Source organism: Hydra vulgaris, chromosome 08 (assembly GCF_038396675.1).
Source record: "Hydra vulgaris chromosome 08, alternate assembly HydraT2T_AEP".
Lineage (NCBI taxonomy): Eukaryota > Metazoa > Cnidaria > Hydrozoa > Anthoathecata > Hydridae > Hydra > Hydra vulgaris.
Window position 1 is genome coordinate 16910137 of NC_088927.1, and position 24864 is coordinate 16935000.

The 24864-nt window shown below is 28.9% G+C and overlaps 2 protein-coding genes across 5 annotated transcripts in view; one reads left to right on the forward strand and one right to left on the reverse strand.

Moving 5' to 3' along the window:
* Nucleotides 1-6652: 6652 nt before the first annotated feature.
* On the forward strand, nucleotides 6653-7048 carry LOC136083070 (histone-lysine N-methyltransferase SETMAR-like). Its single transcript, XM_065802477.1, has one exon. The coding sequence runs from the start codon at nucleotides 6653-6655 to the stop codon at nucleotides 7046-7048; it is 396 nt and encodes a 131-aa protein (XP_065658549.1).
* Nucleotides 7049-10494: 3446 nt separating this feature from the next.
* The window catches only part of LOC105844418 (uncharacterized), a 31357-nt gene continuing 16987 nt past the window's right edge, over nucleotides 10495-24864 (reverse strand). For 3 of the 4 annotated variants that reach the window (XM_065803193.1, XM_065803195.1, XM_065803196.1), the window contains 6 exons: nucleotides 21182-21268; nucleotides 18164-18844; nucleotides 17239-17267; nucleotides 14672-14796; nucleotides 14515-14601; nucleotides 10495-12313 (listed from right to left, as the gene is read on the reverse strand). In XM_065803193.1, the coding sequence (XP_065659265.1) occupies nucleotides 14526-14601; nucleotides 14672-14796; nucleotides 17239-17267; nucleotides 18164-18844; nucleotides 21182-21268 (998 nt within the window). In that variant the 3' untranslated portion in view covers nucleotides 10495-12313; nucleotides 14515-14525. The remainder of the gene's footprint in view (nucleotides 12314-14514; nucleotides 14602-14671; nucleotides 14797-17238; nucleotides 17268-18163; nucleotides 18845-21181; nucleotides 21269-24864) is intronic. The other variant, XM_065803194.1, reaches the window with a different exon arrangement.

A 24864-nucleotide genomic window follows, 5' to 3' on the forward strand; every position in this document is an offset into this window, starting at 1 on the left:
GACCTATATTTTGAGCGGTCCACTGTCGTTTTGTTAATCGGTTACTTGGTGAACCATTTGTGGCTGCCACCAAAGATGCGTACCAGATGACTAGCCACCATACCACATGTTGGAAAGTTTTCGGCTTGTCCTTTGTAGCAGATGTCACTGATGACCCACTAAGTCAACAATGAGCAAAAAAAAAACAAAAAAAAAACAGCCCGTCCCGTTAAGAATATCCTAACGCAGCCGTGGATTTCTTTACCGAGACCTTTTTTAATATATAATATTTTATATATTAGTAAAGATTTTCAGAAAGTTACTGGATTGCACTAAGTATTATAGTCATATCAATCGTTTAAATGCACTTTATGTATGATCACGAATGGTCTTATCACGAATATGCTTACGAGTTTGGCAAGTTTATGAAGTTAATTTTATTATAATAAATTTGAGCATTGAACATTTTAAATTTAAAACTGCATCTCTGGAGCTCATATTTTATATATTTTTAATGAGAAATGGTTATTAAATATTTCTAGCTTGAGCGTAGCGTTTAGGAAATCATTGAATATTTTAAAAACTATTGCGACATTAACATACCACAAATATAAAATTTTTAAAATAAGTTTTATAAAGTGAGATGTTTATGCTTATTATAAATTTCTGAATTAATTATTAAACGTCCATTAAACAAATAATGCTTTTCTATTTTATGCCAATGTTAACTGATTTTAAAAAGTATTTTCATAACAGACTTTATAAATGTTATATTATTTAAAACTTTATACACGTCATGTCTTCCTTCAATCTAAAGGAAGACAAGACGTGTTTGTAAAAGTTCCTTTAAAATGATATAATAAATTTGCTTTTCACCGTAGCTAGAAGTTATTTAGTACCGATTTAAAAAGACAACAATCAATGGTGATATTTGTTTTAATTATTTACCTACACTGATATTTAACCAGTTAAAGTTGTAAATTAGATTTTTTTGATACAAACTTTGTATTTTGAAAAATCGAGAACTAGTACTTCGTGTTCAACAGACCGCATTATCTGCTTCACATTCCAAGGATATAAATTTAAACTGAAAAATTAAAAAAAAATAACTTTACAAAATCGTCTAAATATACTATTGAAAAAAAAAAAAATACGATTCAAAGACAATTATCCTATTATTATTTGGCAACCTTAAAATAACAATTTCTACGAAACCAAATAAAAATTAAAAAAATCAAAAAAAATTTTGAAAATATTTTGTAAATAATTTGAAAATATAAACAATCAAAAAAATTTTTTTTTTGTAAATAGCTTTGTTATAAAAACGGTCGACGAGGAAGTAATTACTCAGTCTAAATCCTTTAGACCTCCTAGATCACTGGCCGCCCGTACCAAACAAACTATCCGCTGTTAGTAAGAGCAGCCCAGCTATAATAAAGTCCCTTGTGCTAACTCTTGAACATGTTCTCGAGAGACTACCATACATCCTTACAAACTAGCTTTGCTTCTCAACTCTCTAATCCTAGTTCTAAGACTAGCGTCGCTAATTAACGCCGTTATTAAAAGCACAAAACTTCAGCAAACCAAAGCGAAACGATTGATAATAGCTTGCCTCCGGACTCCAACCTAAATAAATCGAAGAACAGTAGATAATGAATTAGAAAATCTTAAACAGATATTGATATCATCGAAATTCCTAAATTCTTTCAAAATTGTAGGTCGTATCCGACCTACTAAATTGTCCACAAACGAAACCTTTACTTCAGCACCACTCATCGTATAACTAGAATCGACAGAATCTCGTAACAACAAACTGTTAACAGCAAAAAATCTTGCTTCGTTGAAAAATTCAAAAACATCTATATCCGCTCTGACCACACTCCATCTGAACAAGAAACTTTCAACAAACTTAACAACTTGCGGAAAAAGCTCAATAACGGTTTAAAATTTAGCAATTGTCTTGACCAGCCCGTTCAATTTGTCATCCCTGGTGACCGAGTTCGTTGTATTGACACCACCGCCAATAAAGTCCTCATTGACGACACAGAAAAATATCCATTTGGCAACTGGAAGGCAGCACGGGAGGCTTCCAAATCAAGATTGGTCGTCAAATTCTACAATCCAAAATTCACAGCTTAATTCTTCAATTGTTTTCAACCCCTCACCTTCTCTTAAAGTACTCAAATATATCTATACTAAACTAATGTCCCTCGTAAACAAATACGATGAACTTAACTTTCTATTTGTACAAAAGGACTTTCCCGTTGTACTCTTCTTTTGTGAGACTTGCTTTGATAAAGAAAAACCAATTTTAATCGATAACTACACAGCATCTTTCTGCCTCTCGTATACTTTTTTTCGAGGAGGATTTAATATTCTATACAAATATAACTCTCAGCGCCTTTGAATTGAATAAAGACAAAAACCTTTCTGGAACTGGTAGCAAACAATTATGGGTTAAATAAATATTGGTTCGTATTTTGCTAGATTGCATTTACCGGCAGCTAAACTCTGAAGCATCTATTAAAAAAACCAACAACAAGTTGATTCGTCAAGCATTCATTCTAATCAATGCTAACAAAAGAAATATACAAAACTTCTTATCCTTGGAGACTTCAACTACCATGAAATCTAATAAATCAGTTCAGGTGGGTTATAAACTGGTACTAATCTACGGGTAAGCTCATTTCTTGAAGCTGTTCAAGACGACCTACTTTCTCAGTTCGTCTCAAAACTAACTTTCGACAAAAATCAATTAGACCTTGTGTTAGCAAATGGTCCAACATATATTTACGATTTGAAAGTCGGTTCTCCTCTTGTATCCACCAATAAAAACCCACATGCACGCTATATTTTACTTAAATTTAATAATACAGGACTATAATTCAGCCAGCTTCGACAAAAGCTGCAAACATTTTAACTATAAACACACTAATCTTAAAAGCACGATCAACTGCTTCAACATGATTAATTGGGTTCTGGAATTTGGAAAACTTACAGATGAGCAGTGCTATGCCCTTTTTTCAGAAATATATGTCGCCGCTGTAAAATTTTTCCCTCCAACTTGCCGCAACCTTATCCATCTCAAACTTGACCCAATATGGCTAAAAAAAGAAGTTAAACAAGGGTCAAAAGATAAACCGGCTATTTTGGTCCAACATCGAGCTGCACCAAGTGATTAAAAGCACCTTGTACAACTGGCGCTTAACAAAGCCTCACGCTAAGTTAAAAAACTTGCTTATAAAGCTTCCTGCACACACGAACAAAGAATCATAAGTAAATGCAAAGATTATCCTCGTCTTTTGCATGGCTTGAATAACAAGGCTAGAAATTGTAAAGATCGTGTTCAAGCACTAGAAAATAACAACGGCGTACTAATGTCTGACGGATCTGAAATGTGTAACTTGTTGAATAAACAGTTCTTCTCTGCATATAGCAAGGACCTCCCGGATGCGGATGAGATTTTCAGCATAAATAAAAACATCTTTTCTCAAACTGCTATATATTTGCGTTTCTCTCAACTGGAATACAAACCACCAGGCTTGATGGATTCTATTTGTGCATCCTCTTGGAGGTCTGATTCGCACTATCCTTATTTTTTTCGTTGATATACAAAAAAGTTCTCACTACCGGTGCTGTTCCTACTTGCTGGATGCGAGCAACACCTATTTTTAAGAAGCATAACACCTATTTTTAAGAAACTAACACAGCAAACTACCGTTCAATCTCACTCACTTCTGTTACTTGCAAGGTAATGGAGCACTTAATTCGAGATTGCATGCTCAAACAAATGGTTGACCACAACCTGCTTGACGTCAATGAACATAGATTTGTACCTGGAAAATTGTGCATGACGAACTTGATCAAAACCTCTGATGTCATCATAGAATTTGAACCTCGTCCGGAAATTATATGATTCTTCTTAACTTTGCTAAAAATTTTAATAAGGTTAGTCACGCACATATGGCTTTGACACAAGTACTTGTGGATAGGAAGAAATCTTCTTAACTGGCCGCAATCATAGAGTTGTACAAGGTGAATACTTCTCTAATTAGTTTCAAGTCCTCTGTGGAGTTCTGCAATGGAGTTCTGTACTGGGGCCTCTTATTTGTCACGTTTGTAAGCTGTTTGCCGACAACGCGAAACTAAAAGTGGTTATAAAGAACACCTCCGATTATTAAACTCTCCAAATTAACATTGACCGCCTCGTCGAATGGACCTATACCTGGTGCATGAGTTTTAACATAGACAAATATTTTTTTCTTTTTTGTTAATTTACTTCCCCAAGGCCGAGAAGACTACTACAGACGAGAAGGCTACTTAATTGTGGTTATAACTCTCTCTCAACTCTATAACTCCGAAACACAAACCTTGACGAATAAGGCCGCTGTGCGGAGAAACAAGTTGAGTGCGGTACTACCAGGGACGTGGTGGGGATCGAACTCGAAACCTCTTGCTTATAAAGTGAGCGCTCTAACACGACACCACAACCGCATATATTGTATACCGCTTTTATTGACAATCTACCTGGTTTGAACATTATTGGGTTTTTGTCTTTTTTATAATTCTTTTTCTTGATCTTTTTATACTGAACATGTAATTTCTTTTTGAGAGTTAATATAAGAAATATTTTTAACAATGCGAGATCTATACTCGATTCTCCACTCTTGGTAATTTTCACTAGTAAAATCAACAATCCTATAATAAATCTTTAAAATTTGTTCTGCAAAATCTTTAATTGAATAACAATAACTGCATTGTTTGATTAGAATAGAATATCTAGAATACTAACAAGAAGACAAAAAAAATCAAACAGAGGTTGACTTAGATATATAGGTTCTCCTCTGTGTAAAATAACGTTTATAATCACAAATTTAACATCTAGCTATAGGGCCAGCAACTTTTATGCTATCTTCAGAAAGCTGACACTAGTGTAAATTAACAATATTAGACAATATTGTGCATGATATTTTTTAAACTGGGATTATCAAAATGTCTGATAAATATTATCTTCTCAAAAAATATTTTTAGAAAATATTATATAGAGAAGACTTCAGCCCAAATCTTTTAACTATTGCATACTCCTAAAATTCTCAAAATAAGTATGCCACCGTCCAATTAAACTTACTTAAACTTAGCTCCAAAGGATCACTTTGTAAACTGGATATAAGAACAAATGCATAGCCTTCTTCAAGCAAATCATTCACGAGAGATCAAGTTGCTTGTAGTGTAGCATTTGGAGCATAAAAAGTTTGTTTAGCTGATGTAAAATATTTAACTTTTGACCAAATTTCAATACAATTTCCAATTTCTTTGTAAAGTGTAAATGCTGCTGTGAAAGGGGTTTGTTATCCCCTTTCACAGCAGCATTGCAGAGTTTATTGGATGCATTGAGTTTCTACTTTGAATATAGTGTGATAATTAACCTAATAGATATCACAATAATAAAAATTGGCTGCATTATTTCTTTCGGGAAAATAACTCAATATTGCACCTGCTGTTAGTTCGTCATAAATGGCCAATGAATGGTTGACAACTTGTTTATTTTGCCAATGATAAGTGACCTGATAATTAGTTTCTTGTTTAGAAACTAATTTACTAAACAATAACTAAACAAGAAACTAGTTAATTAGTTTCTTGTTTAGTAATTGATTTATTTCCTAACTATACAAAGTAAATTTTTCTGCAATTAACTTTAACTTAGTCTCTGAAAGAATTGAATGAAAAAATCTTTTTTATATTCAACAAGTTGTTTTTCACATTTTTTTTTATAAAAACAGAGTATATTAAATAATAAATATGTTTTAAATACTCCTTTATAAGCTAGATGAGATATAAATAGTTTTCCATCTCTAGTATATGCTTTATGAAACTATAAAAATGCATTAATATTGGTAGAATGGTTATCGGTTACAACAGCTCTTATTTTAAATTCAGATTGGTGCATTGAGGTAATAAACTCATAAATTTCTTTTTTCAACCATAAACCTGTATGCAAACTTCAGGTGAGGATTTCACTACAAAAGAATACATATTTAAAGCCTTAAAATCATAAAAACAAAAATAACTTTTTTATAAAGAATACTTTCTCAATCTTCATCAAATTATTTACCGCTTTGATATTGGGCTGCTTTGCATTAACAGCTATTGACTAAAAAAGAGTTGGTATGCCTAATAATACTTGGTCTACTTTTATTGCTGCATGTTTGAAATATACATCGTAGTAGAGTATTTACATGGTAGGTACATGGTAGATACATGGTAGGTACATGGTAGGTACATGGTACAAATAGAGTATTTACATACATTTACATGCAAAATATTGTTTTGCAATGCAAATATACTAATAAATGTCTATTATATTATTCCAAATAATTGCAAGTTTAATATATAAATAATAACAAACCTTTAAAATTATTTCCAATGGAGAGTTGTGGGTATTTTTTGAAAAATGTACGGTTATTTTTAGTAGCATGTCGATATATGTATATGGCTTATCTATTGGGTTGTCCGATAAGTTCTTGCCGTTTTTTTAAATTAAAAAATTTGCAATCAAAATGAAATTTTTTAGTATAATGTTTTGTATTATTCGAAAGAGAGTTTTTCGCTCTACAAGAAAGTCTATTTGATTTTTTTGTTTTGATTCATTTTTGTTAATTTTCAGAGCATTTAAATGGAGTGTCAAGTCGACAAAAACGAGCATTTTCGACACCACCTTCTTTTTGCGCTTAACCGAGGTGTCAAAGCCACGGAAGCTGCTAGAGAGATTTGTGCCGTATACGGAAAGATTGCCATAGCTGAAAGAACTGTTCGATATTGGTTTGCGAAGTTCAGAAGTGGCAATATTGACCTTAAGGATGCATCTCGTTCCGGGCGACCAAGTGAGTTTGATGAAAAGCGTTTAAATCAACTTCTGAATGAAAACGCGCGTCAAACAACCAGAGAATTGGCAGAGCGTATAGGATCCAATAAATCAACAGTAGCAGAACATCTCAACTCAATGGGAAAGATTCAAAAACTCGGAGCCTGGGTGCCGTACGTAGCCAGTTTGCTTGCTTGTCATCTCTAAACTCATGGGCATAAGCAAAGATTTCTTTATCGCATTGTCGCTGGTGACGAAAAATGGTGTCTCTACATCAACATGAAGCAGCGCAAAGAATGGTTAAGCCCGAAACAACAAGCAACCCCGCGAGCAAAGCAAGCTCTTCATCCACTCCTAAACTGTACATAAGCCGTAAAAAACTGGTTTCCTAATTTTTTACGGAGAATGCAACAAATCAGACCATGTAGTTTAAGTAGATTATGTTCACACTTTTGTACTTTTCACTCAGTTTTGTAAACTTTACAATATTTAAGGAGTTCATTGCGCAATGTAAATAATACAATTAAGAGCCACACACAATCGAAGCAATTAACTTTAATGTTTAAAAAAATTGTAAATAAAAATGTATTGACTGTAGTCAGAGTAGGAGTAAGCTTAAAATTAAAATGATAAATAAAAACTACTAACTAGCGTAAACAAATTCTTTTTAGAAAGTCTAATGGCGATCTTTGCCATATTGGCAGGCAACTCCCTTCCCTTTGGGGTTGTGATTCACACATTGGAACCACTGATTCAAATAGAGTATTAAGCAATCCGAGTTGATGTCACAAAAATTAAAATACATTTGTCTGCCATGTTGATTTACAAATAACATTTTTAAGATGCGTTAACTATATATAAACTTATAGGTTATGTTTTTTCTTAACTACTATGTTCCCCTCTCTACGCTTCAATTGGAAAATTTATTTTAATATGGTTTTTTGTTGCATTTTTAATTGCGATAACCGTTCTGAAAACTGCTAGAAATTATTTTAGAGAATTTTGATATTTTAAATCTTCGCGATATAAAGTTGTTGTCAATAGAAAGAAGAACAAAAATGTTAGTTTCTTGCTTTCTTTTAAGTATCTTGCCAAAACGGGTTGCTGATGTAAAATGTTAAGAAATTGATTGTATTACAAATCACTAGAGAGTTTGTTCTTACATATTTTTTTTTTTTGGCGGAATAGTTAAAATAGTCTTTTATAAAGAAACTAGGCGCTATTGGAGTTTTTCCCACTTCTCCTCCCTCTCACTTTATATATGTTTGATTATGATAGAATATTTTATGCTGATTCAGAATCATTGAGAAACATTGGTCTAGAGATTTAGGAAAAGTAATCTTGCTTGCTTTCAATTTTAAAAAAAAAACACTCAAAAAAAGCAAATTTTTGCCATCTTATTTTAAACGTGCTTTAACACAGTTTTAAATCATTTAGAAAAACTTTTTTTTAATCACGCAACTTAATTTTTACTACCGTCAAAATTAAAGTTTAGGGGCCATTCATATATTTTGTACGGAGGGGTTAGGGGATGTCCCAAGGTGAGAATGAGGGATGGGGTGAGACCCCCTATGCGTACGCACGCATAGGGGTCTTACAAATGTACAAGGTGCAACATTTGTATACGTGTGTATATATATGCGTGCGTACGCATAGGGGTATACAAATGTACAAGGTGCAACAGGGGGAAGGAGAGAACGCGAAAATCTGGAGATTTTTGCGTACGTAATACATGGATGTCCCCTTATTGAATTTTAATTGACTTTTTTGTACAAGTATATATTTTATTAAATAGAATGCTTTTTGTGAAGATAATTTTTTACATTCATATTTCTTTTGCACTTTGTATTTACAAGCATCGACTGACATATATAGATTTATGACGTAGGTAAATGTACATGTATTTTCTTGACACTTTGCTATTCCACACACATGCCACAAGTCCCGATAAAACCAACCTAGTTGACCTAAGAAAGTCACTTACATGTGTTACAGCTTACCCATCAAGGTATAATGTGAAGCAAATATTAAATCTTCTAAATTTGTCCGCGTTTATATTTATTAATATATTTAATATATTAATAATGTACTATGTTTATATTTGTCCAAGTTTATATTTGTTAATTTGAATGTTTAAACTGAGTAAAATTTCGATAAGTGCGTTAATAAAAACACCTGTAGAATGAGAACCACTCTGTACAATTTGGTAAAAGTTACTGCAAATATACCCTAGAACCACACCAAACTCTGAATAAAATTTTATTCCGATCGGTTTACCGCTTAAGGATTTTGGCAGGCTAAGTTTAAATGTTAGTAATTTTTTCCTATTTATACCTCAAAACGTTTCCAATTACTGTAATACTTGGTCACTATTTTCAAAATAAGAGTTTGTAATACTAACAATATTTATGGAACTATTTTATTGCAAAACGCACTTTTTATTTTTTGACCAAAATATTGATATGATTTTTAAAGCTTGGTTTGACTTGACTTTTCCAAAGCGTGAAAATTTCAGTAAATATGAGGTAAAAACTACTGTTGAAATTCGTAAACATGCTAAAAAATGTGCAAAACCTTGTCATAGGCTAGCAGTTAGAAAAACCAAAAAAAAACTACGTCTCTGTTAACAAACTACTAACAAAGGTTACTAACAAAGGTTTTACACTCAACATGCTTAAATATATATTTTTTCAAAATTAACAATAATTATTTAAACCTTTTATGTTACAATAATTATTTAAACAATAATTATTTAAACCTTTTATGCTAACCATTAACAATAATTATTTAAACCTTTTATGTTACATTTTACTATTATCAAATAAATAGCTTATTTAGGGATACGGATTATAGCCACGATTTAGTTGTCACGAAAAGAAAAGTTTTTCTCTGGTCAGAAAAATGGCAGTTAAAAACTGCCAGCAACAAGTGTTTTACACCTAGAATAGCGCCTGCTTCATTTTGTAAACTTGACAGATTTGTTTATAAATTAAGAGTTCATAATTTAACTTGGTGTAAGAATCCAAAAGACCTTGGTATGACTAAGAACTCTTTTCTAAATTACAAAAATTATATTTCGAATGTTGCCTGTGCAGCAAACCTCTGAGCATATTTAATACTTAGGTGTTTTAAAAGTCTTGATCCACGTGTTTTCATAAAAACATTTAGAATGGTTTTAAATGCTTTTACGAAAAAAGATTTTAGAATATTTCTCTCAGGTCTGGTCACCGCAATGCACTGAATTAATAAATGCATTGGAAAAATTCCAAAGACGTTTTACTAAGAAACGAGTCAACTTAAATAAATTTTAATATTTTAACAAACTTTCAATACTCGATTTGGAACTACTCGAAATTTGTCGTGTAAAGCAAGACTTGATCAGAAAAAAAAAATATATATATAAGAATTGGATACAAATCAAAACTACCTAGTTTCAAGAAAATAAGTGTCAACTTAATGTTCATAAATAACTCTTTTGAAAGATAAAGGCATTACAGATCTACATATGAAACTAAAATTTAATGGACTAAGTAGTGGTTAGGGTTTTCATTAAACCGCACCTATATAAAACGCGGTTTCGGTTTTAATCTAAAAAGACCCAGCGGTTAACTGTGGTTTTCGGTTTTTTATGTTAAATTATAAAACTTTATGTAAGTTTATCTTGCATTGTTTATCAAAAAAGTTCTTTGAACAAAGTGTTCTGACATTTTGTTTATATTTCAAAATGAAACTTATAACGACTTATTTTTAATGACATTTTTTTTTAAGAAATCTAAAGATTTTAACGATTCATCAGATAATTGTGATCTGATTTTTGTGCAGCTCAAAAAAATGCGTTCAACATCTGTAGATGTGGGCTTTAAAGAGAGAATCGCATTGTAATTTTTTTCAAGACTTTCTGTTTTTTTGCCCGTATTTTGGTACAAAAAACTCTTGTTTAAGCCATTTTAATTAATCAGTAGATTTGGGCAAGAGTTTGATGCTATCTTTATTGAGAAGTCCGTTAAATTCATCCTTAAGAAAAACAGGTGAACTTTTTGATGTTTACATGGTTCTTAGTAGTGGTTCCTAGTCATTAGAAGTAAATCCAAAAACCTTAAACACAAGTTTTCCAGCAAAATTTAAAGTATTTTTTAATGGAACAACTAAAGGATCTTTTAAGCACCTTTACAACTGCTTAACATTTCCGTTAATTTTTTTATCGACGCGCTTATTCAAATTTGAATGCATTGAGATACGACTTCTGTATTTATAGCAAGTACTTTTGCAAGCATGAATTCAAGAACGGCATTTGCTGTCAATAACGTGGCATCTTCACTGCTAAGGAATTCCACTGAAGTCAAAGTAATGATGTTAATGACTCAAATCTAGCTTGTCGATTACATCAAGAGCATTTAATTCAGTAAATATCAAGAATAAACATTTCTAATTTTTTACCAAAAGCGCCATCATTAAAAATAAAGTGAATTCCAACGATGACGAACATCCAGATGCAGTTCGATTTCTTTACCAAATTTCTCAATAACTTTCTTCTGAAAAGTTTGAAAACGAACTGATGAAATTCACTATTTTTCGTGCATTCATCAAAATTACAGGGTAGTCAACATTATTCTCATTGTTTACTGATTCAATACTAAAATTATCATTCTAAATTCTATGTTCATCCTCTTCTGAATCACCGTCCGTTTCCTTGGGATCTGGTACGTTTGTGGCTTTTTTTTTTGCATAGCGTGTCGCGCACACCAAGATGTATTGCATTATTAAAGCAAAACTGATCAACAATGTCCGTTAGTTGCATGAGCTTATTGTGGATTGCTGCACTATCTCGAGTAAAACCTGCTTCATCTCTTTCCATGCAGACAAACAAATGAATTCAAATGATCCTTAATATTTTGTATTAAATTTTCAGCTGGACCGGAACCATAAATCCTACTGAGGCCAGTTTTGTAGGTTTACTTACATTCGCTTTCATGCAGGTTGACACCAATGTACATTCTGTGTCATAGATGTGTATTTAACATGCGTAAAGCGGAATTTATGTGTCATTTGAATTTTTTTGATAGTTTCTTGTTTCATTACTTCCTTTTTATCTTGATGGATTAAATTCATCACAGTTGTTAAACTTTTAGGAAGATGATTTCTTCTTTGTTGAATCGATGAGAAAATGATTTTGCTTTAAGTTATTGTGTTATTCGAAACACCATCTGAAGCTAAATCAACTACCATTTCTTTAAGGCTCGTTTTTTGTAAAAACCGTCCATGGTTTTAATTTTTGGTAGTTAATTTGAGCTACTGCTAGATTCTCCAGTCGAAGGACTGTAATTCCATGACGAAAAATAAGATTCCGCAAAGTTGTTGTGTATCCACTGGAGCAGGTTACGACATAACCGCTCTATTACAGATGCTTCAACATCTCTTGAATTTGTGATTTTACGCCGAGCAGCAAATTTTCAAACTGATGTCATGATTCATCTGGAAAATAAATATATTTTCAAAAAATTAAATAATTGATAGAAACATCGTGAATTATTTTTATTACGCTCCTATACGTTAATATTTTATTGAACCAAAATATACACTAAAAATATCTGTATGTTTTTTTAAAAAGAAAAATCATTCATATTTTTATAAATTAAAGATTTTTGTTAAAATAAAAAAATAAAAAAAAAAGATATATTAAAGAATTGGCCATCCTAATTGGGCAATCGAATAATTTGTATCCAAATATATTTGCGTGTTTTATTAGATATTTTAATATTTTCTTTGGATTACTTGAATAATTTTGAAAATGAAAAGACATGTTAAGCTTTCCAACAAAATACAATCTCAATAATAAAATAAAAATTCAATTACTCACAAATTTGATTTTTGATACATTTTTCTAATAAATAAACATACAAAAGACATAATACAAAAACTGCTAAAACTGTTTTTGAAAACTGACGGTTTTTATTTACATCAGTTTTGACAAAAATCCATGGTTTTCGGTTATCGGTTAAAACTGATTGGAAACCCTTGTAATGATGAACTAAAAGTTACAAATATCTCCCTAAAAATTAATAAAGCACCAGCAATCGATGAGTTTTGTAGCAATTTAATAAGAGTCTTTCCGTTGATAAACAAACCCATACTCTAATATTTTAAATCTTTAATTATAACAGGAACTGTTCCAGATAAATTAAAAATTTCAAAAGTTGTACCAATGTTACAAACCGGAAAGTTATTTTCACTAATAACTTTAGAGCCATTTCAATTCTTTATGTCTTTTTAAAACGAATTTTTAATTATATATATTTTATAGTTGTGTAAATACCTAACTAATAACAATATTTAAATTAAAAAAATTCGGATTTCGAAAGCAACATTTAATTGAACATAAAATATTAGATCTTGTATATAACATAAATGATTTTTTGACGGTAACACATTTTTTCTAGGAATCTTCTTAGGGATACTTATCGATAATTAAACTTTATGAAAAGCCCACATTACATTTTGTGTACTAAATTAAGAAACAGCATTTGTATGCTATACAGAGCTACTTCAATATTATCCAAAGAAAAAGAAAAGGATCTTTATTTCTCTTTCATACAAATCTATTATATGCATAGTAATATAGCATGGGTAAGTACCCATAGATCCAACCTAGTAGCATTTTATTGACATCAAAAACATACCACAAGAATAGTCTCTAATAAATTCCTTTATTATTCAGCTCATTCTGAATCTTTGCTAAAACTTCTTAATCCACTAAACGTTAAAAGAGATACCATCTATCAATATTAGTTGTTTGTGCTAAAATATAAGAGTGAACTTATCCCATCATATTTATCAATAGAGTTTTTAAATGCAATAGAAATAGATATGACTTTCAAGAAATAGGAATTTTTATGTAATTTTTTTTATAGAAGATTATTAACAATTTTTATGTACTATGAATAACTATTGTTTTGCCGATATCTTGGCCAATGTTAATAGAAACCTTGATGAACAGTTTCGATGATTTGTTCACTATAGGGACCAAAGGAAGATCCTTTGCACTGATATAATCTGTTAAGAGCATTAGGCGGTACAAACGTTTGTAATCAAAACTGAACTTTAACAATGTGTTCAGGATGTTCTTATCTTTTTTCTTTTCTTTTTAGTTTCATACACTTTTTCTAACTTAATTTCATTTGTTTTTGTTTTATTGACTGATTTATTTAGGAGTTGATGCAGCGTAGTGTATATGCATCTAAATAAACAAACTTTCTGCTCTGGAGATTTTTTTCATTATGCTAAAAGCAATTTTATTTCTTTTTAACTCCTAATTCTACCTGACCACCATAAATTTTTATTTTTAAATTAGGATACTATGTATTTTTAGCCCAATTCTTTAAAAGTACCCCAAATACGGAGTAAGTTAGCATACATACCCAAATACGAAGTAAGTTAGTCTACACATATGGTTCTAATTACACAAGATTCAAAAAAAATCACTGCAGAAATATTCACAAAAAAATACAAACTTTTGATAAGTATTTTTTATTGTATATAGCTTTACTAGCCTTTCTTCATTACTCAAATTAAAACATGAAAAATCATTTAATTTGTTTTTAATAATAATCTATTAAATTTGTTTTTAATAATAAAAAAAAATCCAAATATAAGTATTGGATACAAATCAAAACTACCTAGTTACGAATCAACCAGAAAAAATAAGAGTTGGATACGAATCAACTAGTAAATAATAAAGTTGTTTGTAAATTTTAGAGCTTTGCCTAAAAAAAAAGAAAAGAACATTTTAAAATTTTTTTATTTTAAATTTTATGCTATAATAAAGTAACAAACCTGTCTGTTTCTTTAAGACTCATAAGACTTTTAGCGCCCATTTTTCTAGTGAAATTTATAAAGTTTCTTTTATAAACGAGTTGCTCCATTCGTATCATATTGTTAAGCTTTCTCATAATTTCAACCTAAAAGAAATCTATGTTAACTATTTAATACCAACTCAACTGATAGCGTTAACTGTTTGACATCGAGGCAACCTCAACTATAAACTATTTGAAACCAACGCAACTTATAGCGTTAAATGAGGTAACACTGGTGTCAAACAAATACAATAAATAAAATAAATAAATAAATCATAAATAAATCGGTGAGTGGATGGGTAAGTAGTTTTGGTAAGTGGGTGGTTGGTTAGGGTGGCAAGATTACGTCATAGAACACTATAATAACTTCTAATAATATTTTAATAACCTAATACTTTTCACGAGACATATCTTATTTCAGAATTACAACGAATAAATAATAAAAATCACTAGTAAAATCCTTTTAAAAAAAAACGTTGACAAAAAGATTAAAAACAAATACACTTCTGTTTTATCCAAACCAAATTTTTTTTGTTTTTTATTCTTTATAACTGATAATTCAAAACTTCTAGATTATTTTTTTTTAATCTTAATTAAGAAATTATTGTTTATCATTAAAACGCTATTGTTTTATGCTTAAATTAGTGGCTGAAAAATAGGATAACTTTTAATGATGTCATATTGTAACATGATTGACTTAATTTTGAAACTATAACATTATCATGATTGCTAAAAATAATTTATTAGTTTTGATTGTGCCAAATTGTAAAACATGGAGCGCCATGTGAACAAAAACAAACTTTACTAATTATGTCTTCCAACGCTGTATAATTGAAAAGACTATTAAAACATGAATAATAATTATGCTTTGATTTAGGAGTGCATACTTTCATATAAGCTGATGAAGAAAAAAATTAAAATAAAAATAAAATAATAAAACAAAGCGGTCTTAAAAACAATTGTTTTAAGAAAACATTTTGTCAATCAATGAAAGTTAGGGCACGTTGCAAATTGGAACGCATTTGAAAGAAATTAGAAAAAATTGTGACAACATAAAATATGTATTTTGATTTAGCTGAATGTGTTAAAAGCAATTCCATGTAAGTTTTTTGCAAAGTGCATAAGTGGATTTCTACAGATTGGCTAGTGAAAAATGTTTGTCTGAAAACTATGGCTTAAAATCAGAAATTATTTGACTTGTTTAAAAAACAAAAGTTGTGATTTTAGACTCAACTTTAGGTCCTAATATTTATTGAAGCCTTCACTTTCAATTAGTATGTTTTTTTTAGCACTTAACCTTACGTAGAGATCTGAATTCCTGACCTTTCCCTGATCTGGCAGACACTCATAATAATATAGATATAATAATATAGGAATAACAGGTTATTTAAGTAGTATATTTAGTTATAGATACTAATTATATCAACAAATTTATTTAGTTAATATTTATATATTTTTATTGTTATTTACATAAAGTAATATATTTATTTTCATGTATTTTTACAACAGTAAATTCACAAAAAAAAAAATAATACAATAGTATATAAAGATGCTTATCTAAACTTTTTTAATACAAACAAAAAAATTTGCATTGCTTGATGATTGTTTATGGTTTTGTTTTCAAATAGTAAAAGTATTACAAGGAAACACAATTTCACTCATAATTTTAATTACACTGACAAACTCGTTTCTTCTCATCTCTCCGTTAAACTTAACGGAGCGTTAGTCAAAAACTTATTATTAACTACATTAATAAAAACATTCTTTAAAAATATAATTTTTTAAACATAAATGTTTTATTTTGGTGTTAACTTTATTTAAACGAATTTATTGAAATTTTCGTCGTTTCTTTACTTAGAAATATTGTAATGAAATTTTAGACAAAAGCTCCGTTGAGCTTAACGGAGAGACGTGAATACGGCTGCAGCCCATAAATTTATGGGCTGCATTATGCAGCCCATAAATTGATTATGAGTATATACAACAATATTTAATATATTAGTAAAGAAGTAACAACTTAAAAATATATTGTTTCTAACTAGCAACATTTTATTGGGTGTTCTTATAATTTTAACATAAAATAAATTTATAGTGTTAACTATTTGATACTAACACAACATATAGCATAGGAAAGCACATCGCTAATCTAAAATTAAATTTATTGCTATGGAAAACTGGGACAATGATCATCTTATCTATGTCTTATTTAGTATTTTATTTGTCCAGCTAATTTTATTTTACATGTTTTATGAGAAAATGCATATGGGTTACGTTTGGTTTACGCTTAGGTATGCTTAAGATATAACATACAGCCCCATACAAAATAATACCTAAGTTCACTCAAAACTCAAAGCCTAGTTTTAGAATAAATACTGTAAAAATGGTAATATATAATTCTAATAATAAATACTTTTAAAAATATTTATGAAACATTTAAAACATTTCAGAAATTAAATTTTTTAAATGTCAAAATTATTTTATTATTGTTCAACTGTTTGAATAACAAAAAAATGTTGTTTTCAAAAAAGTAATACAAAAAAAACTAACTTGATCCAGGCTTCCATTCTCATCTGTTGCTGAGAGAAAAAATAAAAAAAATATAGACTTCCTGAAGAAAAGTTCAGAAGTTTCACTGTTATGTTATATAGTTGATATATAAATATTTGAAAATATAAAAAAAATATTGCACAGGGAATTGTTTTATACAAACTGAGGGGAAAAAAGTCACTTTAAAGAAAAAATCAATTGATAGTATTTCACAATAACAAACCCTCATAGGTAAAATCTTAAAGAATTAATTATGATAAATGTTCTAAAGTAATGAAACACATATAAAACTTGTTTTGAGGATTTTGTTATGCAAAAACGTTTATTATTGAGGTTACTACAGATAAACAGGTATTTGTAGTTAAAATATTATATGTTTTTGATCGAAAATTTTAAAAAAACTACAAATACCTGTTCATCTCTAGTCACCTCAATAATAAACTTTTTGCATAACAAAATACAAGTTTTATAAGTGTTCATTACTTTTATCATAATTAATTCTTCAAGATTTTACGAGGGTTTGTTATTGTGAAATACTATCAATTGATTTTTTTTTTGAAGCGACTTTTTCCCACTCAGTCAAACCAATTTTGAACACAGATTACAAGCTTTTATGTTTGTGGAAATGAATATAGATACAAAATTCAAAATAATTATAGATCATCTACATTTTATGGTATCAAAAGAGTCAGCCTAAAGAACTTTCTAAAACACCCCAAAAAGTACTTCGAAATTTCTTAACAATAGAAAAAAAAAACTAAAAATATCATCCCCCTTTAATTACAAAATAGTAAATTATCACACTCATAAATTGTAGAACAAAATGCTTTTGCCCACATAGCTTGTTGTAGGTAATTCAGTAAGCATTGTACAAAATATTTATCAATTTTTTAAGTTAACAACGATAACAACAAAATCTAAATACCATTACTTATTGCATCTTTTACTTGTTGACCAAAAGTCAGATCATATTCCACATTTTGAGAGACACAAGTACGTAAACTTTCTTTTGTGCAACTATTTTCTAAACTAAACATAAATTCATTAACAGCATTTTTTCTTTCACTCAAAAGATCTGGTGAACATTTCAGTTTCTTTATGTATCTTTCTAATGACAAATACTTTTTGTAGGATCCCATAAATTCATCATCAAACAACTTCTCTGATATTATTTCATCATTACAAATATTATTTAATGAAATTTCTGAATTGCAACTGTTTATTACAAAACTATCTTTACGACTATCACATTTATTTATTTTTGATAAGTCTTTTGTATTGTCTTGTAAGAATTCCACTTTTGGTTTCTCATGTTCTTGAGGTAAAGACCGACAACTGTTATCTACTTCCTTCTCATATTTTTTAGCTTTGAGTGGCTTAGACTGCTTAATATGTTTTTGACCATAGCTATTTATTACACGTTTTGCAGTAGCTGAAGGTACACTATTAATTGCATTATTTAAAACTTTTGGTTTCGCTATTGTCACATGATTTTTTTTAAGTGTTGTTTTCAATTTTATGGAACTTTGATTTCTTGATGGCTCCACACTTTGATTTCTTGATAACTTCTTAGATAAAACATTTTCAAAATTCTGTGATTGACAACCTTGAAAAAATTTTATTAAATTAACAAAAAGTATCAATAAATAACAACAATAATAGTAATAATAATAAACTATAATAAATATTTATATTATGGCGTCTCAAAGAAATTAAAGTTATATATTTTAAATGCATACCCTCTTAATTTGATTGAATGGTCTCAAAACATTAAAAAAAAAGTTTTACATACTTAGGATCATGACCACCCTTGCCAACTTGCAGCAAAACTTGACTATGCTTTCATGGTACGATGCAATCGAAACCTTGCATTGCTTGCTTGTTATTATATGTTTATTTTATTAGTAAACACATTTTGTTAGTCAACATGTCAGTGGAGTTAAGAAGTTCTAAAAAGGAGATGTTTTTCATAGGAGAAATAAAGCATCAAACTACCGGTTTGAAACTTCCCCCTAATGGACAAGTACTGGGAGTTTTATTCTATAATATTTTTCAAGTGATTTTAAGTGTCAATGAAAGTGCAAATCTTACTATTGGTGAGTGTATTTACTGAGAAAAGACACATATACCCAATAAATCATTATCTAACTGGGTTAAGAAGCTTCATTATACCAAGTTTGGAGAGATTTGATAAAAAATGCGAAAGAAAAAAATGTGCTTCAGCTAATTAAAATAAGCATAGATAAAATCTTCTAAAGCGTTAAAAAGAACAAGTTCAGCCTGGTCACTTAGCTGGAGTAAACAAAAAACTTACAGAAAAAGAAGAAAAGGTGCGCATTGAGGAGAAAAAGCTAAATATTATGATTCATTATCTTGATCTGGAATGGCAAACTATTGCCAGCTCAAGATTCACATATATCTAAAAAATAAAGCCTCCCAATAGTTATTATAATAGATAACAAACAATTTATCATTGTGGCAAATTTGGACAGCTCATCAGGATGAGAACAGGAACAGACTGTTTGGAAAGCCATTATCAACTGGAATCTTGAGGATCGAGTGCAGATTCCTTGTTGTGATACTATTTCTTCAAATACAGGCCGTCTTAAGGGTACATGTGTGCTTCTGAAACAAAAGCTGGATAAAAATATGCTTATTTTTGCTTGCTGTCTATGAATTAGTATTAAAAAGTGTGTTTGAAGCAAAAATCAGTCAGGTAACTACAAGCCCACACATTCTGTTGTTTAAAAAGTTCTGAGAAAACTGGAAAAATGTTAATGCCGAAAAAATAAAAATCTGTGCAGAAAAGCCCATTTGCTTAAATGTTTCAGAAATTAAAAAACTGCCAGATTTCTACCAATTGGAATTGTCTAAAGAAATTGCTAGAGATGACAATATTGATTTAATTGAGCTTTCAATAATGTTTCTTGGTGGAAATGCAGTTAAGAAATTTAATATTCAGCCTCCAAGTGCTATGCACCTAGCTTGTTTGATGGCGAGAGTCATTTATTTATTAAAAATATCAATACTAAGTTCGCAATTTCAAACAAAGATAAGACAGCTCTGTTGGATGTCTGTCTATTTATCGTGACATCCTAGATCAAATTCTGGCTCCAATGCATTTTAGTGGTAAAAGGACTTTATTAGGACTAAAACGTTTTGAAGTCAATGAAAGCTTACAAAACAATAGCTAAAAGCATTTTGAAAGCAGCTTTACAGAAGTTTTGCCATCATTTATGGTATTTGACAGATGAAGTGGCTGTTTTTTCTTTATTTGAAAATGATGTCTATCAAGAAACTAAAGTAAAAATAGTTGCTAACTTAATTAAAGAAAACCGATCAGCTTACAATAAACATTATATTACATTCAAAGAAGAACTTTGTGGCCCACTTTTTTGTTTATCTTATATGTAAATTAAGCTTCAATTTTCTTCTATTGTTTTCCATATGATTGATAACAGCTCCTGTTTTAATTTCAGAAAAAAACATCAATGACTTTGTTTCTGTCAAAAGCAAGTTCCCATTTAATCGCCTCAAAATTGATGAGAGTTTTTTGAAGAAGAACCCTTCTTTATGGTCAAATGATGATTTGTTCCAACAAGCTAAAATGAAGCTAATTGACACTGAAAACAATTAAAGATATGGCAGAAAGATTGGTTTCATTATTACAATAATTTCATGGTTTAATCACTGTTAAGAGGAGCAAAAGCAATACTTATTACACTGCATATAAGAACACAGAAACATATATCATGATTGTAAAAAGTAACAGTGACGGATCCAGGGGTGGATGAGGGTATGCATCCCCCTTCCAGAATCTGAAAGTCTTAAGACATCTTAGTTTTAAAATTTGAAAAAAAAAGATTTCACCCTTATAGCCTGGGACACCCTACAATTTCTATAAAAATATATAATAAATAAAGAAAAAGTAAAAAAAGCTTACATAAAGACTTCTGACAATCTGGCTGAAACAACTTTTCAGCTTTTGCAATTAACTGATCAATCTCATTTACCATCTCAATTTCTTTTTCTGAAAATAGTTAAGGTAACAGAAATAACATTTTATTGATGACTGATATAGATAAATAATTAAATATATATATATATATATATATATATATATATATATATATATATATATACATACATACATACATATATATATATATATATATATATATATATATATATATATATATATATATATATATATATATATATATGTATATATATAAATATACATATATATATATATATATATATATATATATATATATATATATATATTATACATATATATTTCTTACAACCGCAGTATTTAAATCATTCTCAAAGGCCTCCACTTTTTTCCATTTCTTGTAACTTTGATATTTGCTCCTGAATTTTTTCTTATCTAAAATAACAATCTCTCTTACAGTCTTACATCTAATGTGACTCTACTTGCTTACAACTTAACTTTATACTCTTGTTTTGACAAAAAGTCTTAATTTTTGATTGCTTAGATAAAGCAGACAATCTTTAATCTCTCTTCTGTAACAGTTTAAGGCTTGCAGTGGATTGTGGTTTTAAACTCCAAAATAACTCACTAATTTACTGTAACAACTATCATAATTTTATTAATATTCTTATATTGAAGAAAAACAAACCTCAGACAAGGTCCAAAAGTACATTGTAAATGTAGTTGGAACTACTTTTCTTGCCAAGCTTGAGCCACTCCTTCATCATCATAAAGTTGCTTTTTTTCTTCAAGTACTACCATGGTTGTTGCTCAAACAAGATATTTTCTCTAGTTAGATCAACCAAAACTCATTCTCGCTTGGCTTGTCATTGAAAGTCATACCTTTTTACTATAAGGGTATTTCCAAAAAATCCCGCACAGAACATTGCATCTTTTGCATTAATTATTTTGAAAATAATGCAATTTGTAATCACAGACTTTTATTTAAATGACATATATGTATATATTACTTATACAATGTATGGTAGCTATGGGTTTTTTCATTATAGAACAAATTAGATTTTTAATAGAGTCACGCACGGAACAGAAAATAGCAACAAAATAAAGAAAATTAATAAATGAACCCTATTTTCTCTGAAAATGTATCCGTGGTGGGTGTTTCGTTTTTTAAAGATAATTATACAAGCATTCTTAAAGATTATTACAAAGTTATATATATATATATATATATATATATATATATATATATACATACACTTGAAAAGTCAAAATGATAGTTTTTCGAAGCTTTTATCTTTTTACATTGAAGTTTTTATCTTTCACTCAGAGTTATTAGTGTGTACTTAGAGAGTTTTTGTTATTAAGTTTTTGTTTTGGTTTTGTTTTTCGATTTTTATTCTAACTTTATTCTTTCATTCTCCAGTTTTATCAGTTGTATGATTGAATTATTGTTGAGTATATTCAAGATATAGTCAAACCAATAACTTGCAAGCAACGCAAAAAATGGCAGAAAAACAACCTTCGCAACCACCACATTTCTTTATCTTGACAATTGCTAAAAAAATTTGGCAATGTACGTAGCAATTTTGCAAGATCTATTCAAGTATTAATGTATTGTCTTATTAAAATAATGAAACAAAATACAAAATTTTTTATCGTGCTTCTTTAGTTGATTCATTGTTCTTGTGCTTTGTAAACTAAATAAACTTTAAAAATTTAACCGTGATATATCTAAGCTATAAAGATATAGTGACAATTATATTGAAATCTATTTTTAATAAAATTATTTTACATGTATATATATATATATATATATATATATATATATATATATATATATATATATATATAAATATATATATATATTTATATAAATATAATAATCATATTGAATTAAATTATACTTATATATATATATATATATATATATAAACTGCCGCCTTTTTAAAAATAATATTTTGCATGGGTTATTTTTTGCCCATGATAACTGATTTGCACGGGTGTGGAGGCAGGTGTGGGCTATATCCGCCATTCCTGTCGAAGCCTATATATATATATATATATATATATATATATATATATATACATATATGTATATATATATATATATATATATATATATATATATTTATATATATATAAATATATATATATATATATATATATATATATATATATATATATATATATATATATATATATATATATATATATATATATATATATATATATATATATATATATATATATGTATATGTAAATTATGTTAGTGTATTTTACAAATAGAGTGCTCAATGTTCTTAAAGAACAGAGCAATAATAAATTAGTAAAAAACACTTATCTAACTTTTTTCTTCAATTTGAAGTTATACCATTGCTGGATCATCAGGAAGAGTTACTAAATCTCAAAAAAAATTCAATTTATAGAAAAATATATTTTACAGCAAGTTATGAATTATTATTAAAAAAACTTTAATGACTATATTTTTTTGGTTAATGGGAAGTTACAGAAAGTAATTATTAAATAAATTTCTTTGGAATGGGGATAGTTTAATTTGGTCATTTGTTTTTATAATTTTTTAAGAGGTATTTATTTTCGTGCCTACATTTAGAAATTAATTCAGATTTTTTATTTAATAAATTTTCCTGATTTAAATGAGTAATTATTTCAAATTTTTCTTGCAAACATAGCATACATTTTTTGAAAATGTTATTATAGGCAGGGGCAGGTTTTTAGAATAGATCACTATAAATTAAAATTTTTTTTTTTTTCTTTTAAATCCCAAATATATTTTGACAGCATAGTCTTTTTTGAATATTTTTGTGTTTAAACGATTGTATGTGGTTGGCATAACGTTTTTTCCATATTATCGCGCAGTATTTTTTGATGAGTTTCTGGGGTAATTTGGTAAATGTTGCTTGTTTTGTCAGCAAAAACCAAAATATTAGGGTTCAATTTTATATTATTAATGTCTATTTTAATGGTTTTTGGAATTCATTATTTATGCTTTGAAATTTTATGGTTTTAATCAAGTGTAATAAATCATTTTCAAAATTTTCCAGGTCAGAAATAAATGATGAGGCGTTTTTTGTTTTGAATCCATAATTTTCATTCTGTTTTTTTTCAATTAAAGGGTTTTTATGACGAATTATTGTATATTATTGTGAATTCGAACCATCCCCCTCAAATTCTAAAACAAATTCCAATTTCAATTAACAATAGGCTAAACCAAAACTCTTCTAATGAAAATATTTTTAACTCTTCTAAACGCGTTTACGAAGATGCCCTTAAAAAAGGTGGCTTTTAAAATTTCGAGCTAAAATTTGAAAAGAAAATTGCAAAAAAGCGTAATAGAAATAGAAACATAATTTGGTTCAACCACAGCAAAAATGTTTCAACAAATATAGGTAAAATTTTTCTAAAAATAGTAGACAAACATTTTCCTCCCTCTAATAAATTACATAAGATTTTTAACAGAAATACCACAAAAGTAAGTTATAGTTGTACAAAAAATTTAGAAAGAATTATAAAAGGCCACAACTGCGTGTTAATTAATAAAAATGAACATATAAAAGAAAAAAACACTGATTATTGTAAATGTAAACAAAAAATATATTGCCCTCTAAATCGAAAATGCCTTTCAAAAAATTTAATTTACAATTGCATTG

What these genes read in the sequence shown, in the direction of transcription:
- LOC136083070 (XM_065802477.1), top strand. Translation starts at nt 6,653, where the DNA reads ATGGAGTGTCAAGTCGACAAAAACGAGCATTTTCGACACCACCTTCTT.